Genomic DNA, 20,021 nt, shown 5'->3' on the forward strand with positions numbered 1-20,021 from the left:
TTTATTACCATCATTTTCATCTATAAATGTTACATTTTACTCTGTGCAAGGGAATATAATTGATATGGTCTCTCCTCAAGGAGCAGACAGAATAATCAGGGATGTATATTAAGTATATGACTAAGTGTAATTCAAAATGGAAAAGCACAAGTGTCATTTTATATGTATATATATATTCAAAATATGGGTATTTTTGAAAAGGAAAGATTGCGTTTTGTTAGAAATGAAAGGAAGGTTCTTGACTAAGGTATTTTGTAGGAAGGGTGGGTTTGTTCATTTTTTACTGATTTGCAGATAAAAGGTAATAGCCAGATCCAGCTTGATTAAGGGGCTTAGTGGTTAAGATGCATTAGAGTTCCAAATGAAAAATGAATTGTGGAATGTTTGGGGAGAGGTGCTGAACCTTATTTGTTAGATGGTGGGAAAAATTCAAGATGTTCAAATAAGGAATGTTTTTGAGGAACAGTTTTGCTTTCATTCAGTTACTGAAGAAATCCTATATGGGATGAATGTTTATAGCAGTACTTTGAGGAAGTTCATTAAGAACCAGTACGAAAAGAAAGGAAGGGTGTCCAGAAGAATCATGGGTTAAAAGCAATACAAATTAGCAGCTGATTTAAGAAACAGGACAAATGAAATAAATGAGAGTTTTTTGAATGTAGGTAACCAGGAGAGTGATGGGTCTATGAATTGAGACTTGAAAAAAGAATAGGACTCAAGTTTGAAATTATTTTTGGACATTGAGGTGGAGAAGGATGTGGAAAATATAAGACTGGAGTTTATGGGGGAGGTTGGAGTTGGGAATGGGAATTTGGTATTCATCTCCTCTGAGACAGTAACTAAAATTGTAGAAACTGGGGCATTGTGTAGAACTTCTGAGAAGCTCACCAACAGCAGCAGAAAGAAGAGGGTAGGTTGTGGAATCTGAAGGGGAAAACTATGATAACATTTAGCTGTATGGAGAGAGAAGAGATAAAGAGGAAGGTAAAAAGGGAGGGAGGGAGGAGAAGAGAGAGGGAGAGGGGGAGAGATATGGAGAAAAAGGAGGCGGGCAATAGAGAGAGAAAGAAAGACCCAAGGGAATTAAATAATGGACAACGAAGTCTGCAAATGCTTTTTCTGACGGGCCAAATGCTAAGCAGAATAAGTCAGAGAGAAAAAGTCAAGAACCATATGATTACAGTCATACGTGGGAGGGTAAAACTGAAAGCAACAAGTGAACAAACAAGACAACCAAACAAAAACTCACAGACACAGACAACAGTGAGGTGGTTACCAGAGGCAAGAGCGGGGGAGGGGCTGTAGTAAAGTGTAAAGGGGGTCAAATATATGGTGACAGAGGAGATTGGACATTGGGTGGTAAACACATAATGCAATATACTGAGGATGTATCATAGAATGGTACACTTGAAACCTATATTGTTTTATTAACCTCAGTAAATTTAATAAAAATAGAAGACCAAATGGCACTTTACAGCAAGCCATATAGTTTCTGTGACAATTACTCAGCTCTGCCATTGTAGTGCTAAAGCAGTCAGAGACAAAATAAATGAGTATGATTGAATAAAACTTTATTTACAAAAAACAGGTATCAAGGCCAACAGGCCCCAGTGTGCCCATTCCCCATAACCAGGGGATGAGAGAATTTTAAGAAGAGGCTGGAAGCGAAAGTGAGAGAGAACCTACAGTCTGTAGAGAGGTCCAGTGGCATTGTATATGGGAAGTGGACTTTGTACTAGAGAATTACAAGAACATTATGAGGTTATTTTTTAAGATAATGGGAGCAGAAGCCATTACATTGTCAAGTGTGCAGATAAGGATTGGGGGGAAATATGAATAAATTGCATATTATATCTACACAGTAGCAACCTCTAAGATTTACATAATTGATTGCATTTTTAAGTCTTTATTTGGGGTTCTATCAATCACACTTGCTACTGTGAGGTATAGAGTCTCATTAGCAGGAACAAAAGTAGAGAAAGTAAGAAACAGAGTGTAGTGGAAACATCAATAAGCAGAATAGGACCCTGGAGAGCTGGTTGTAATCTCAGAGTTCACCGTACTTTGAGTCAGGCTTTATTTACTTATGTATTTTTCTCTCATCATGTATGTCGATATGCTAGAAAAACCAGGCACATGTTTGGACAACTGATGTTCTGAAACCTCAGAACATCAGTTGTACAAATACATTACGAAGAGCATGCTTTATCGCCCTTCAGGTAATAAAGTCCTGACTTATCATATGTGCAGCCAGCTTGGGGTGACCAAACAGAAAAAGCTAGTGCAGTTTTGAGAGAATATTAATATTAATGTCACTGATGATTCTCATGCACGTATCTCCAGCTGGATCTTCCCACCCCGCCCCCCATGCTCCCAGCTCATATAGCCAGGGTGATCCTTATCAGATGACACAGTTCAGATCATGTCATTCTTGTGCTCGATGCCCTCCAGTGGCTTTCCTTCCCACCCAGAACAGAACTCAAAAATCCTTGCATTGTCACCAAGCCTTTCATACTCTGCACACCCTTCTCTTCTCTGTCTGTGCTCATCGACTTCGCTCTTCTTTTCTCAGCTACAGGTATAGGTCCCTTGTAGGTCCTCAGACACATAACCACCCCCCAACCTCAGAGCCTTTGTACCTATTTTTTACCACTTCCCCCGTTGTCCCCCCCCCCCCCCCAATAAACCATATCAATAAGCCTTTTTCAGTCCTTCAGGTCCTTACTCAAGATGGCGTCTTCTCTAGAGGCGTCTCCCGACCACCCTCTCTAAAATTATCCACTCGCCCCTCCGCAGCCCCTGCTCCCCTTCTCTGCTCTATTTTTCTCCATGGCACTTAGTTATCTGTTTTCTGACTCCTGCCAGTATCGAAGCAGGAATTCGGATCAGCCTTCTTCACCGCTTTCTCCACGGCTCCCGGTAGAATGCTTGATACCTCCCAGGTTCCCAGTAAATATTGGTTAACTGAATCCATAAATGAATGTTTGGATCCAGGGAAGTAACAATTTCATATATTATCCAGTTACAGTCGGTAGTGGTATTTTTAGTGTTGGTACATTTAAGAAGGAAACTGCCTCATTTGAATTAATCTGGGAGAAGGTGAGAGATTTGGGAATGGTGTTGTGTAAGGGATGGCCGGAGAAGCACTGAATGTCCTGTCCGGGTACAACAGAACGATGATGGACTGCTAAGTGCCGGGCAGGGCCCAAAGCGCTCTGCATATGTTATTTCCTTTGTGCGCCGGCAGGGAAACAAACAGGATGAGCTGTGGGAAGCCAAGGGCCCAGGGTCAGACGGCTGCACGTGACAGGGCCAGAGCCACATGCATGTTCTCTGAAGCCAGAGCCGTGTTTTTGTCCTAGAGAATCACTGTGGCTGTCCTTTGTGGAGTAATTCCTGCATCGCCTGAGCTAGAGGAGGCCGCCTGTGCGCTCTGAGGCTCCGAGGCTCCGATGCTGTGGACCGTGCTCCGCACACTGCTCTCCCGCCTCCTCGCACCGCCCTTCCTTCTCCTGAAAAGCAGCAGCCCTCCCGCAAGCCGAGGCTGCTCTGGCTGGGCCGTGTTTCAGCCTTGGCCGGGCGAACGATGAGAGCATCTGCGGGGAGCAGGCAGCCCTGCTGTCAGTGGCTGAACCGGGGTGGGTGAGGCTGCCTCACACCCCCTCCATCCATGCGCGGTTGCCCCTCTCCCCTCCAGCCGTGATGGGCAAAAGTGAAAGGGATTGCATAATTTCTTCTGTGATTCATCCTGGTTAGGAAAAGTTCGTCTGTGTGTTTCAGTGTATGCTCATAGATTGTTATCTCGTGCGCATTTAATGTGACTTACGGGAAAGACTTCTTTTCCTTTAAGTCCAGCTGAATAGGCCAGTTTACTGAGTAGGAGGTGAGAAGAGCGCTTCAGCTTTTGACAGGGCCTAGGATGGGTGGGGGAGGTGACAATGCACACTGATGCCACTGTGTCGGCGCCAGTCCCCCGTTACACGGGGAAGAAGGAAAGTTTAAATGTCTCTGTGAGCTGAAGAGAGGCAAACATGTGAGCTTTGGGAGGATCCACTAGGGCGAGCCTCCTGTCAGCCCTGAGCTTGGGTGGAAAAGCTTTGTTCTTCTGAGCAGTAATGCCAACTGCTGGCCCCTTCTAGGAGAAGCCCACCAGAGATGCATTCAAGGATCAAAGAAGATGCTTCTAAAGCAAAAGTCCCTGTAAATACATTTTGCGTATCTTGGCTTGAGAGGAAATAGTGTCGAATATAACATGTGGCTCTTATTTCCTTTTTCTATATTAATAACCCACTTAAATGATGACAGTTAAGGCAAGGCTGCCTCTTGGGAGGAGAACAGGAAGTTGTGCAATAGGCCGGCTATCACTGTAGCAGGAGTTTGTCCACATCATTGCCAGGAAATTTCTGGAGGGAGCTGGGGCAGTAACATGGCGCATTGAGTTTGTATTGCTGCGTAACAAATCACCCCAAAATTTAGTAGATTAAAAGAGCGATTAATTTATTTGCTCAGAGTTTTGTAAGTCAAATATTTGGGGTGGTTCAGCCAAGACATTCTTGTGCTAGTCCCCCACATGAGTGGCTGCAATGTGGCTGGTCAGCCTAGCACGCTCATGTCCGTCCATTGGGGTGGGCTGCCCATTGGGCAGCGTGGCTCTTTGGCTTGCCTGGGCTTCTTCACAGGGTGGCAAAGTTGTAAAAACAGCAGATTTCTCTAAATCATTTATCATCATTTACCGGGGTGATCTTTACAGGAACAGTTTACTGTAGGTGGGTACTTGAAAGAGTAAATGGGTTCAGCTCCGGGTGTTGGAGTTCTGCAGCTATCTTCCCGGATCACACTGATTGAAGCTCACGTGTTCCTCAGTACCTCAGAAATGGCACCTCTACCAGCAACGCGCGGGCATACCCAGAACTGTCTGTCGGATCCCGTTGCATTTAAGAGGAGCAAAATTTCAAATGTAAATTGATGCACACAGATCATCTACTGCTCTCTTACGCAGTGAAGTAATGTGTTTTGTTTCTGGTGCCAGGTTACTTTTCCATTTTCTCTGAATGGGCACCCCAGAGAGTGGGTGTTTTCTAAATAAGCTTCAAAACTTAAAGACTAACAGAGGTCAACTAGGGCAGATGTTCCTACCCCACGTTTAACAAAAGGAGTGAGGAATTATGCAAGTATGCAGACAAGCTAATCATCTGACCTAATCAGCAATGCAGATTTTGAAAAGCCTTCTAATTACTTCCTCAACTTGGCTGAAGGTATGGTAAAAAGTTTCTCAGCAGGATGGTAGCAGATGTATTTCATAATATTGATTGAAAATATTGGAAAGAAATCTTCAATTAAAATGTTCCTGAAAAGTACATCAAAAAGAAAAAAAGATATCATATTTAACATATTTCAGACTTTCACTGAGATATAAACATAACATAATTTAAATGATCAACTCTCGCACCAGTCATTGAGAGTCTTCTGTTTGTCTAGGCTTTAACACTCAGAGTCAGGTTGCTTATTGGTCACTTGCCCATATCTTCCTTGAGTTGTATTACTTACCTATGAGAGCTCTAGTTGTCTTGAACATAATGGGACCACCAAAATTATTCCCTTATCTTTAGCTATTTGTTTATTTGGTATCTTGGCAAAGGAGTCTTAGAGCACCATGTTTCAACAACTTTAAATTGTTGACATTTACAGGCAACATAACACCACACAATATGTGATTTGGAAGCCTAGATAGATCTGTTACTCATTCTCTTGGCTGAATTTGAGGAGTTATGAATGATTGTTAACTGAACCATTCTATAACAGATTGCCCAAAAGAAGCTGTCTATGAATTCCTGTTTCACATGCCTGTATCATTTTTACGTCCTGTGCTACTCGCGCATGAGTGGTTCATCTTTCCCTTACAGTCTGTGAGCTGTTTAGTATATTTTCCAGTGCATTCTGTTTCATGTAGGTTATCCCAAACCAGTTTCTGTTGCCTGCAGCCAAGATAAATTTTAAATGATATGTTACCTGCAGTGCCTTTGGAGTGACTAAATGCTGAAGTATCTCTGTTTATCACATGGTTGCAGAAGTGGTTCCTTTCTTCTACAAAGAATTTCTCCAACATCCCTCTTCTAGGAAATCTTCTCTAGAGATCAAATGGAAAAGTCTTCTTGTCCCATCATGTGTCGGACAAGGAAAACATTCAAAAACTCTTTAATGAGTGTCACTGCATAATTCTGGCACTTGAGGAAGTGAATGCTGTATTTGAGGAACAGGTGAGGGCTGAGTCACATGACAGTGAATTGTTTTATTTGAAGGCCAGAAAATATAGATAATCTAATATATGATTTAATTTATTTGCTAGTGACTGAAACTAGAACATAGTTATGCAATTGAAAGTCATAAGATATAACACCTTCCTATATAGAAACTCTTACATATTTAGCTTAGACTTTTTCAACATGGCACTCTTGACATTTTAGACTAGTTAATTCTTTGTCATGGAGGACTGTCCTGTGTATTGTGGGATGTCTAGGAGTATCATCGAAGATGCCAGTAACAGCCCTGGTCAGTGTGTCTCAGTCGGTTGGAGTGCTGTCCCATAGCCAAAGGGTTACGGGTTTGATTCCCAGTCAGGACGCCTGTCTGGGAAGGGAGTTTGATCCTTGGTCCAGACACATGTGAGAAGTAGCCAATTGATGTTTCTTTCTCACATCAATGCTTTTCTCGCTCCTTTCCTCTCTCTCTAAAGAACCATGAAAACATGTCCTTGGGAAAGGATAAAATTTTTTTTAAAAGATGTCCGTAACATCACCCTCCCAAGTTGTGACAAATCAGAATGTCTCCAGACATTGCCAAATATCTCTTGGGGGGAAAATTCGCTCTTGTTTGAGGACCACTGGTTTAGATTATTTGAGTTATTTTCTCTTTAATTTAACCAACAATTACCAAGCACTTTCACTGTTCAAATTAATTTTAATTTGTGTATACTTACGGAATAATGTGTGGCAGATCCCATAGTGCACTAGGTTCAACAGGTTTAAGTTCCTTCGTAACGAAGTTTAGTTACAAACATGTTGAAACTCTTTTGGTGTAGTTTTTCTATTCATATTGTATTTACAATATGTGGGATCATAAAGAAGTATCTGTCTGTGGGTTTGAAAAATAAAAGGTGAAATACTAGCAGTAAGAAAAAACATTATTTGAGAAAAAAATGAAATTGTAAATGTACCCAAATGTTATTATAACCATGATTTTAATTGGAGTGGCTTTTTTTTTTTTTTTACAAGCAGTGGTGGTTTTAGAAATGTTATGTAGGCAGGTTTGAGGGGCAGCAATCTGGTTGGAGCTGGCTGGTGTTGAAGCCATGTAGTCTAACAATACAACTGTGTAGCTAGTATAGTACTTCTAATTTGGAAGGTGTGTGTACTCTGTGCATGAGGCGAGGACTGATGGAAATCCTACACAGTGGTTATCAAAGCTGTTCATAGAGAGAAGGAGGCAGAACTGAAATCTAATTTTTAAAACTGTGAGTTAAAGTATGAAATGTTGACTGCCATTCTCTCAATTGAAAGGATCCGATGGTCCTGGTCGGCAGGGCTCAAATTGCCAGACCGTTTCTTTCTTTGGCAAGTTCACAGTGGGAAGAATTATATCTGGGAATGCCTTTTAGAAAAATGAAGTCAGGATGGAGACGAAGAGTACGTTTTAGTACAGATAAACACATAAGTAAAATGCTACTGTACTGTCATTTTTCTACACTCAGATCGCAGTCATAAACTGCAAGATAATCATTCACTAAAGTATGAAAACACCTAAAACTTTATTTAAGTCTTGTGAACCTTGTTCTTCTTCAAGCTTATTGTGAGAGCTGTAAGTAAGAGCAGTAAAATGGCCAGGACTCTAGCAGCAGAAACAAGAAGCCAGAGGATCAGACAGTAACTTAGGAGCTCCCTAATCAGCTTCTGGCGACTCAGGAGTAGATGCTATCGTGGATTTTATAGTTTCTGTTCTACAGTCGTACCCTGAAACTATCAAGAGCTGATAGAGGTTTTGCAAATCCAATGAACAAGGGAAAAGAATCAGTGAGTGCTCAGTACGTAAAATACGTTGCTTTCACTAATTCCTGGGATTTCTAGAGAATTCTGTGTGTGTGATATACACAGAAAAGACCTTCCATGCTTGATGTTGGTCCAGGACAAGGTTAACTTTCTGCACACTAATTTTAATTCATATATATGCCTTTTCTTCCCAGCACAAATGGACCCCCGAGGCCTATCTCCCAGACAAAGTAAAAGTGACAGTGATGATGATGACCTGCCAAATGTGACCTTAGATAGCGTTAATGAAACTGGATCTACGGCCCTTTCCATAGCCAGAGCAGTTCAAGAGTAAGTATCACATTCTCAGGATGAAATAAGATTTGCCAAGGTGTTCAATGGATAATGGAAATAGCGGCATCTCCTGTTCCCCAGACATGTCATCATAGCCCTGCACTGGCACACGCACCGGCGTCTTTCCATTCAGCCTTCTGTTCTCGGGAGGAGATTAGGGAAAAACCTGGAGCATTTTACATAGTTGAAAATTTGTGTTTTGATTAGAAATAAGACTTCCGTGCATCTTTTCTGACACCACCTGCCCCTTCTCCTTAACTCTGGGGAAAAAAATTGTTCTGAGTGTCATGATCCAGTTATCATCCTCATTGTTATTATTCATACACAACAGAGAAATAAATACAGCAAGTATTATTATTTTGTTTTGATAGGAAAGTACAGAATAGCTTTTCTGAAATTTCGAATTTGGGAGACAATGTGTTACCACTTTGAAAAATCAGAACCATATGTAATTTTTAAAAGGATCATTTCTCTTTCCTTTTGTTCAGACCATAGGGTTAGATTTCAACCCTTGCTTATTGAAAGCAGCTGTTTTTCTGTCATTGCCAATTCTGTCTTTAGAATTGAACCTATGGCTGGTCCGTCTCTATTTTTTCTCTAGAATAATTTTTAACAACATAATCTTGAAGAAGATGAGGATTCAATAGCCACTGTTATTGCTGACACACATGTTAATTTATAGTTCGCTTAAAATGACTTCAGTTACTTCTCATATATTAATTCCCTTTTCCCCAAATAGTAACTAAGTACCTACTCTGTTCCATGTATTAAACCTTGATATTAAAAAAAATTAGTATAACATTTTAAAATTTAAAACATTTATCTATGCATGTGAGTGTATAAAATGAGCAATATAACTATGAAATATCTATTATTTACATTATATATGTATATGTATACATACAAATATATATGATATATTAGAGAAAACCAGGATAGAGTAGATCAAAAATGAAATTTAGAGTCATATCTGGATTCAAATTCACATTCAAGCTCTTAATATCTGTGTGACTTTGGCAAGTTATTTAACAACTCAGATATTTATCTGTCGTGAGAAAATCAAAACACTTGGTTTGCAGGACTATTGTGAGGGTATGATTCAGTTACAAGGCTTAAAAAAGCAAATCACAGAGTTTGAGCACATAGTAGGCTTTGATTAATGGTAGAAGTACTATTATAATTAGTAGTAGTAATAATAGTAATAGTGTGTAGTCTAAGTATATGACAGCTAGAAAATATACAAATGTCGTAAGTACCATTATTCTAATTGTACAAATGTTGAGGATCAAAGAAGTTAAATGACTTGTCCAGAGCCACATGATAAATGGTAACAAAACAAACTTTTAGACTTTGACTCCAAAAACCAATCTTTTTTCTAAAAGTTCCTGTAATGTCTCTTTCCATAATATCCTTCCATTTGAACAATGTATAAAAATACTTTTTTCAAATTTGTTTAAATAACTGGTTATAGTAACCTAGTTTATCCAGAGCAAATGTCAGCATGAACCATGAATCAAAGGGGTTATTGAAATTGTATTTAAAGTGGTGGCATGCCAAGTTACCTCATCGCTGGTTCAATGATCAGTATAGTGATCATGGATTTGTGTGGGCTAACTCTTAATGTCAAAGATTCCATGATCTCATCTGTAAACTTAGACTAAATGATGACAAGTTTCAGTTCTGACATGAATAATAAATTTTATAGACATTTTCATCACATTGTTGTCCTGCATCATATATATATATGTATGTATAATATATGTATCTGTGTGTATACATGTTCATAGATATTTTTTTTTTTTAGTTCAAACTTTCAAGTTTGGCAGTGTGATTACTAAAATCTATTTTATGCTTACTCCACTACTTCATTTGGGGCTTATATAGTAGGTAATGGTATTAATTTCCTAAACATAACTGTTTTGTGCTTCTAATATTATGTGCTTATAATAATATATATGAATGTGAAGCTTTCAATAACCTCAAAAACCAGGTCTTTTTCAGCATAACCACTCTGATTCGCTCTGTGAAAACATTTCAGGCCACAATATTTTGTATACAAGTGCCTGTGCTGGCCTTTATTGCTGTTACAAAAGTTGCGTGTGTATCTAGGGAAATGCCAGATTCATTATTCATGTAAGTGTTTTCATTAAACGATTAGTAAAGAATACTGAACTGTCACCTGGGAAGGCCTAGAATGCTAGGAGCCATCAATAGTTAATTTGCCATCATTCAGCTAAGTGTGTGTGTGTAAACACTGGGAAGTGCAAAGATACTATTAGATGAAGAAAAAAAAATTTTTTTTTTTCCAGAGACCTCTTCAGTATAGGTATATTTCAAAACTTACAATAATATATTGAGAAAAATTTATATCATCCTTCCTAGAAAATTAAAAAATAAAAACTGTGCATAGGTTCACCCAAAGTTAACTTTCAGTGTATGCAATTACGACATGTCTTTTTGCTCTTCTGTTCTTTAATACACATCTCTGCTTCATTATTAATTTCTCTTTCCTTTTTTGTTGTGTTCCTTTGGATCTTGATGCCTTCTATTAACTTGTAAGCTGTCAGACAAACAGAAGAAATTCTAGTATACCCTGATCAATAAAATAATTCATTAAATAATAAACAATAGCTTGGCATGCAAGATGAGATGGTTTTAAAAGACATCTGTGGACCTATTTGCTGCCGTTGCTGAACTTTTCTGAAAGAGTTAAGTTGGGAAGTATGTTTTCAGGTAGAGAGGTGATGAAATCAAAGATTATGTATGGTAGTGGTTGGTGGTACCTTTTAAAAGAGCTGGCAACCAGTTCACTTCTGTCTTTCCAATCAAAGAGAAAAGGAGCTGTGGTTTAGGAGAGATTCAAAGACTGGCCTCTTATTCAGTGGCCACCGTGGAAATGTCAGGAAAGACAAGGGGAAAATAAGAAAGGAGGATACTAAGGAAGATCGACACTAGAGAGGGATGGAACTGCCTCGTCCTGGGCCAATCCTTAACACAAGATGTTAACCTGCAGGGTGAGTTTCTCCAACTGAAGCTCTCCTTTCCCATTCAGGTTCATAGTCATGCCTCATGCAATAATCATTATAGTTTGAATTTTTAATTTGGTTCTTTATTGACATTATATTTACATAGCATAAAAGTTCATAGGCTAATAAATGATTTTTGAATGTCTCCTATATTATGCATTTTCCCGGCTTTTAAAATGAACTGTTATTAAAGCTTCAGTTTAAGAAATGTTTCCTTTGGCTTGAAATGCCGAAGCTGTTTGTCAGAATTGTATCCCCTGCTCCCACCGGAAATATTCACGTACTTATCTTTAAATTAAAAGGAATATTGCTTGGTGGCTAGAGCCGCAACCTGAGGTTACCTCAGTTTATATAATGAGGCAGTTGATCTGTGCTAGAAGTGATCATTTCAACCATTTTCATCGATTCACAGGATTCCTGTTTATCAGCTCAGCATCAGTGAATCCAGATAAATTGGAAGAAATAGCCACAGAGAGGCCCACAGACAGGCTCTACCCTTTTATTATTTATAACAATTGTAGAGATACTGTCCGAGTCAGAAACCATGTATTCAGTAATTCTGACAAAGCCAACTTCCAGTAATTCATAGAACATCTTTTTTATTTTGATCTGTTTTTTTTTTTTTTACTCCCAATGGTGTAATAGGGTCATTACCCTTAACAACTTAACAAACATAATTATGAAATAAGTGTTTGGGAAAAGGGAGGTACAGGCTCATGATTAGAGTAAATTATTATAATTAACTCTTACCCTAGGCAAAACAACAATATTTTTTAAATAGGCAGTCTGGCTTTGTTATCCAGAACCTCTAATCTCTGTACCCCATTTACTTCTTTTTTTCTAATTCCAAACATTCATAATCCTCATTTGTCAATGTGAGTAGAATAATCAACTTCCTTCAAGTTAAAGTGCAAACGAATCATAATATCTGAAATGGGGCCCTGTTCAGAGAAATTTCTATTTAGCCAGGAACAAGCGCTAACCTAAAAGAATAAGGCTATTGATACAATACTTTCAGTGAGAGTGAAATAGGAAACGGTATAGTGGAGGGTGGAGAAAGTAGATGAAGATGCTAAGGAGATGCACCTGTGCTTCTCAGGCTCAGGCCTTTCAGAATTGGAAGTGCACATTATGGTTCAACTCACACCATATCTGAGTGGCCTACCCTGATTTTAATTATAACTCTCAAAGGGGAACAAAAGCAACATAAATTAGTAGTGTTAGTAACTTTTTGCTTTGGCTAGCATCTCTGATATTTGCACCTGTTAAATGGATGTTTTTTTAAATGGTTCATTGTTGATTACATTTCAGCTAATTAAAACACTTCACTGTTTTCCTCCTGTTTTTATTACAGTTGACCTTTGTGCTGCTCAGGTTCACTTATATGTGGATTTTTTTAAATAAATACTGTAAATGTACTTTCCTTATGATTTTCTTAATAACATTTTTTCTAGCTTACTCTATTTTGAGAATACAGTTTGTATAATTCATATAACATACAAAATGTGTTAATTGACTGTTTATAGTATCAGTAAGCCTTTTAGTCATCAGTAGGCTATTAGTTCAGTTTTGGTGGATGTCAAAAGTTACGGTAGATTTTTGAGTGGACAGGAGTCAGAGTCCCTGACCCTGACCCTTGCATTGTTCAAGGGTCAACTGTATATTGCTTATGTGAAGTGGCTCTCTTAATGACAAACAATTTGTGAATTACTGAAAATAGAGTCTTATCTTTAGTACATGCTCACTTAAATGCTCTTTCAAAGAGCAGATATGTTAGCAAGTTAGGTCTACCATTGCTGCCTTCAAATTTTGTTGCTAGTTTCAGACATCATGGTTCTTAATTTAGAAAATTGTATTTAATGATCAAAGTCAGAAATCTTGAGGGAGAGATTATTTATTTTCTTCATCTTTCTTGTTTCAAACTTCTTAAACATACTTCCTGTTTCTCTTAATCTCACAATTATGTTATTGTCTTTTAAATTACAGCAGAAAATAGTACCAGAGGTGAGGGAGAAAGGAAAAAACAGAAGAGCCATTAGTGAGAGCCTACTTTTTGGCAGAGTCTATGAAAACTCGCATAGTTTTTACTTAATTCGCCCTATGATCCTGCTTTTATCCTACAGAGAAAAATAGAAGCTCAGAGAGGTTTACTCTAACCCCAGAGGTCCTGGCGCTGGTAATTGGCAGAGCTCATATTCAGATCCGAGTTTGCGTGACTATAAACACGTATTCCCGCATGAAGGTAGTTCCTGTTTTTATGCTGTGCTTTAAAATCCCTAAAACTATCCAAAATAAATATCCAAACTAAGCAAAGCTTTTTGAGTCTTGACAAGTAAGAAAATGTTTATGAACTAATTTTAGATTTCTTTTACCTTTAAATTCATTCGTACTTTAAATATAATCTGATGCAGGAGAAAATGATTCTTTCAAAAGCCTTCATAGAATTTTTTTAAAGTATTTCTCTTCTGTAAATAATAACAGATTTTTTTAAAGTTTTTTTTTGTATATTTTATTATGTTGTTACAATAGTTACAATTTTTTCCTCCTTTGCTCCCCTCTGCCCAGCACCCCCTTTCCCCCAGCAATCCCACCACCCCCATTTGTTGACATTTTAAATACAAACTATATTTTAAATTTAAATAAATATCAAAATTAAACATTTTTATAAATTATATCAAGCACTTTAAACATAATTTGAGAAAGTCAACTATTAATTCTTAATTCAAAATAGTGACATTCATTGAATATATCCTGGTATTGGCCACTATGAAGTTTACTTAAATCTAGTAATTGGTATGAGTTTAACCATTAATCCTGCCTAAAATTCAGTGATAATGATTCAAGTTTAAAAGGTTAAGCAAGTCTTCTACGTAATATCCTGGATAACTTTTTAAAATCCAGAACATTCATACCAGCAGGGAAATTAGAAAAATATATATAATTTGTACTGAAGAGCTTGATTAAAAGGCTGTCTACCGATAGATGCATTTTACCTTAGAAGCACACAAGCATACAAAAACACTTAATTGAATATAGACACCATTCCTTTATAGTTACATAGAAAACTGCAGGTTTTTACTGAAATGTAGGAAAATAAAATATAAATCTATCACAGTGTTTTTTTTATATCAACATCACTGTTACTGTTATTTCACTTAAAGTAGTTATTGCTGGAAAAAACGTGTTTCAGTATAAACATAAGCGTTGACATTCCCAAACCCCCAAAATAAACATCCCTTTTAGAACCGCTGTCAATCTTGAAACAGAAAAGTTTGTCAAAGTGTTGAAATGGTACTGTGTCATCTTATTTTACACCCCTTCTCTGAAAAATACGAGAGTATTTGGGATCATGTCATTTCTCTTATCTGCTGATTAGAATAAACCCAACTGAGCTGATTGTGCCCAGAGAAAATGTCAAGAGAACTCAGTATGTCAAATGATTTCAGTTTTTGCTCTTAGATCCTTCCTAGAGTATTGTCTCATTAAAAGAACTTATATCTTTATCTAATAAGCCTAACATGTTTGGGGCTTCACTGTGTTGCCAGGGGAAATAAATACTACTTTTTTAGGTTACTCTTCTTTTGACGGAGGTCAGAAAAAGCTACTCATTTACTGTGAATGGATTCATATAAAACTTAAAGTGTATGCTTAGCCTTCATCAGCCCCACAGTTGTCCAAGTCGAAATAAGTAAGTAAATAAATAAATAATATTGAAAAAGGAATAAATCAGTCCTTGGGTTTAGTAGCAAATGGAGATTGTAGCTCAAACACAGTTCCTCTTATCTGCTTTGGTGGACAGCAGTAGTCTCATTTTAAATTAAGAAAAGTGTAACCAAAGTTTGGTCAGTAATTGGTTTTTGTTTGTTTGTGTTTATAAATTTTTAATTGTATTTTTTCCATTACCCATTAGTCCCCTCATACCTCCATCCCTCCAGTAATCACCACACTGTTGTCCCTGTCCATGAGTCCTTTTTCCTTTTTGTTCAATTTCTCTACCCCCTCCCTTTCTCCACCACTAGCTGTCAACCTGCTCTCTACCTATGAGTTTGTCCCCATTTTTCTTGTTAGTTCAGTTCATTAGATTCCACATGTGAATAGAATCATATGGTATTTGTCTTTCTCTGACTGGCTTATTTCACATAGCATAATTTTCTCCAGGTCCACTCATACTGTCAAAGGGGGTAAAACTTCCTTCTTTTTTATGGCTGAGTAGTATTCCATTGTGTAAATGTCCCGTAGTTTTTTATCCACTCATCTACTGTGGACACCTGGGCTGCTCCCATATCTTCACAACTATAAATAATGCTGCAGTGAACATAGGGATGCTTATGTTCTTTTGAATTAGTGTTTTGAGTTCCTTCCGTTATATACCCACAAGTGGGATCGCTGGGTCAAAAGGCAGCTCCATTTTTAATTTTTTAAGGTACCTCTATACTGCTTTCCACAGTGGGTGCACCAATCTGTATTCCCACCAACAGTACAAAAGGTTTCCCTTTCTCCACATCCCAGCCAGCACTTACTATTTATTAATTTATTGATGATAGCTATCCTGACAGGTGTGAGATGATATCTCATTGTGGTTTTAATTTGCATTTCTCAGATGATTAGTGACATTGAGCATCTTTTCATATGTCCATTGGCCATATGTATGTCCTCTTTGGAGAAGTGTCTATTCAAGTCCTCTGCCCATTTTTTAATTGGGTTGTTTGTTTCTTTGGTGTTGGGTCTTGTAAGTTCTTTATAAATTTTGGGTATTAATCCCTTATCAGATGTAACAGCGAATATGTTCTCCCGTTCTGTGGGATCTTTTTAATTTTGTTAATGATTTATTTTGCTGTGCAAAACCTTTTTAGTTTGATGTAATCCCATTTGTTTATTTTTTCTTTTGTCTTCCTTGCCTGAGGAGATATATCTGATAAAATATTTCCACAAGCAATGTCTGAGATTTGGCTGCTTATGATTTCTTCTATGATTTTTATGGTTTTGGGTCTAAGATTTAAGTCTTTGATCCATTTTAAATTTATTCTTCTGTGTGTGGTGTGAAAAAAAAAAAGAGAAGAAGTTGAAGGTGTGGTCTAGTTTCATTTTTCTGTCTAATTTTCCCAACACCATTGATTTAATAGACTATCCTTTGCCCATTGTATGTATTTGTTCCCTCTGTCAAATATTAATTGATTATAAAGGTGTGGGTTTATTTCTGTTCCATTGATCTGTATCTGTTTTTATGCCAGTACCATGCTGTTTTGCTTACTACGGCCTTCTAGAATAGTTTGATATTAGGTAGCATTATTCCTCCAATTATGTTCTTCCTTTTTAGGATTGCTGTTGCTACGCAGGGCTTTTTGTGGTTCCATATACATTTTTGCAATATTTGTTCTAGTTCTGTGAAATACGTCATTGGAATTTTGATAAGAATTGCATTGAATCTGTAGATTGCTTTCGGTAGTATGAACATTTTAATGATGTTAATTCTTTCTATCCATAAACATGGTATGTGCTTCTGTTTATTTGTATCTTCTTCTAGTTATTTCCTCACTGTCTTATAATTTTCCAAATACACGTCTTTTGCATCCTTGGTTAGGTTTATTCCTAGGCATTTTATTCTTTTTGTAGCAATTGTGAATGGGATTGTTTTCTTAATTTCCCTTTTGTTAGTTGGTTATTGGCATTTACAATTGCAACAGATTTCTGGATATTAATTTTGTATCTTGTTACCTTGCTGAATTCATTTATCAGTTCTAGTAGTTTCTTGGTGGAATCTTTGGGATTCTCTATATACCGTATTATGTCAATGACAGTTTTACTTCTTCCTTTCCAATTTGGATGCCTTTTATTTCTTCTTCTTATCTGATTGCTGTGGCAAGGACTTCCAGTACTATGTTGAGTAAGAGAGGTAAAAGTGGGTATTTCTGTCTTGTTTCCTATCTTACAGTGAATGCTTGTAGTTTTTGCCTGTTGAGTATGATGCTGGCACTGGGTTTGTCATGCATGGCCTTTATTATGTTTAGGTATGTTCCCTCTAATCCCACTTTGCTGAGATTTTTAATCATAAATTGATGCTAGATTTTATCAGACTTTTTTTCTGCATCTGTTGATATGATCATGTGACTTTTATCATTCATTTTGTTTATGTGGTGTATCATGTTTATTGATTTGTGAATGTTGTACCAACCTTGCATTCCTAGAATGAATCACACTTGATCATGCTGTATGATCTTTTTGATGGATTGCTGTATTCGGTTTGCTAATATTTTGTTGAGTATTTTAGTTTCTATGTTCATCAAGGATATCGGCCTATAACTTTTTTTCTTTGTAGTGTCTTTTCTTGGTTTTGGTATTAGGATTATGCTGGCCTCATAAAATGAGTTTGGAAGGCTTCTCTCCTCTTGCATTTTATGAGATAGTTTTAGAAGAAAAGGTGTTACTTCTTCTTGGAATGTTTGGTAAAATTCCCCTGTGAAACCATCCAGTCCAGGGCTTTTATTTGTTGGGAATTTCTTTTTTTATGCTAGTTCAATTTCACTAGATGTAATCTGTCTATTCAGATTCTCTGATTCTTCCTGATTTAGTTTTGGGAGATTGTATGTTTTAGGAATTTATTCATTTTGTCCAGGTTGCCAAATTTGTTGGCATATGGTTGTCATAATATTTTCTTACAATCCTTTGTATTTCTTTGGTGTCTGTTGTTATTTTTCCTCTTTCATTTCTGATTTTATTTATTTGGGTCCTTTCTCTTTTTTTCTTGATGAGTCTAGTTAAAGGTTTGTCAATCTTGTTTATATTTTCAAAGAAACAGCTCTTGGATTCATTGATTTTTTTTTTTTTTTGTATTGTTTCTTAGACCCTTTCATTTTTTTCTTATCTGCTCTTTATTATGTCCTTCCTTCTTATCACATTGTGCTTTGTATGTAATTCCTTTTCAGGTTCCTTTAAGTGTGAAGTTAGATGATTTATTTGAGCTTTTTCTTGTTTATTGAGATAGGCCTGTAATTTATTAATTTTTCTCTTAGGATTGCTTTCCCAGTTTCCAACAGATTTGGGATAGTTGTATCCTCATTTTCATTTATTTCAAGGTATCTTTTGATTTCTCCCTCGATCTCATTGTTGACCCATTCATTGTTTCATAACATGTTACTTAGCTTCCATGTGTTTGCGTGTTTTTCAGTGTTCTTCTTGTGATTGATTTCTTATTTCATAGCATTGTGCTAAGAGAAGATGCTTGATACAATTTCAACTTTCTTAAATTTATTGAGACTCGCTTTGTGTCCTAACATGTGGTCCATCCTAGAAAATGTTCCATGTGCACTTGAAAAGTATGAATATTCTGCTTCTTTGGGGTGAAATGCTCTGAAGAGATCAATTAAATCCATTTGATCCAGTGTGTCAATTAAGGCTGCTGTCTACTTATTGATTTTCTTTCTGGGCGATCTATCCAGTGAAGTCAATGGGGTGTTAAAATCCCTGACTATGACTATATTTCTGTTGATCGCTCCCTTTATGTCCACCAAGATTTGCTTCACATATCTAGGCACTCCTATGTTGGGTGCATAATATTTACTAGGGTTATACCCTCTTTTGGGACTGTTCCTTTTATCACTATGTAGTGTCCTTCTTTGTCTCTTACTTGATTTTAAAGTTTATTTTGTTGGATAAGTACTGCTACCCCAGCTTTCTTTTCCCCTTTTTTTCCTTTCCCTTTGCATGAAATATCTTTTTCCATCCTTTTACTTTTAGTCTGTGTGTATCTTTCAATCTGAGATGGGTCTCTGGGAGGCAGCATATATACGGGTCATGTTTTCTTATCCATTCAGCTATGCTGTGTCTTTTGGTTGGAGCATTTAAGCCATTCACATTTAAGATGATTATTGATAGATATGTATTTAGTACCATTTTATTGTTAGTCTGTTTTCCTCTGTTTATTTTTTTCTTTGTCTTCCTCTTTTTCTTCTTAAAGCAAGGCCTTTAACATTTGTTGAGTACTGGTTTTGTGTTCACAAACTTTTTGGGGAAGCTCTATTTCTCCCTTGATTTTAAATGATAGCCTTGGTTGTAGGTCTTTGCTTTTCATCACTTTGAATATTTCATGCCACTCCCCTCTGGCCTGAAATATTTCTGTTGAGAAATCAGATGGCAGTCTAATTGGTGCTTTCCTGTATGTAACTACCTGCTTTTCTCTTGCAGCTTTTAGGGTTCTCTCCTTATCTTTAAGCTTTGTCATTTTAATTATGATGTGTCTCAGTGTAGGCCTCTTTGGATACAACTTGTTTGGGACTCTCTGAACTTCTTGAACTTGTGTGTCTTTTACCTTCACCAGATTAAGGGAAGTTTTCAGTCTTTATTTCTTCAAATAGGTTCTTGTTCCCTTGCTGGTTCTCTTCTCCTTCTGATATTCCTGTGATGCAGATGTTGTTATGCTTCATGTTATCCAAAATGTTTCTTAAGCTCTCCTCATTTTTTTTTAAAATTCTTTTTTTTCTTTTTGCTTCTCTGCCTGGGTGTTTTTTCTACCTTTTCTTCCAAATCACTGATTGAGTCCTCTGCTTCATCTAACCTACTGTTTATTCTTAACAGTGTATTATTTATTTCAGATATTGCATTCTTTATTTCTGACTGGTCCTTT

The 20,021-nt window shown here is 37.2% G+C and overlaps 1 protein-coding gene across 3 annotated transcripts in view; it reads left to right on the forward strand.

Annotated features, from left to right (window-relative positions):
- Window positions 1–20,021, forward strand: part of KLF12 (KLF transcription factor 12) — a 411,687-nt gene that overhangs the window by 298,817 nt on the left and 92,849 nt on the right. For all 3 annotated transcript variants that reach the window (XM_090258533.1, XM_090258532.1, XM_090258535.1), the window contains one exon: window positions 8,237–8,372. In XM_090258533.1, coding sequence (XP_090114659.1) covers window positions 8,237–8,372 — 136 coding nt within the window. The remainder of the gene's footprint in view (window positions 1–8,236; window positions 8,373–20,021) is intronic.

Source organism: Furipterus horrens, unplaced genomic scaffold (assembly GCF_987537825.1).
Source record: "Furipterus horrens unplaced genomic scaffold, mFurHor1.1.pri manual_scaffold_12, whole genome shotgun sequence".
In the NCBI taxonomy this organism is placed as follows: Eukaryota; Metazoa; Chordata; class Mammalia; order Chiroptera; family Furipteridae; genus Furipterus; species Furipterus horrens.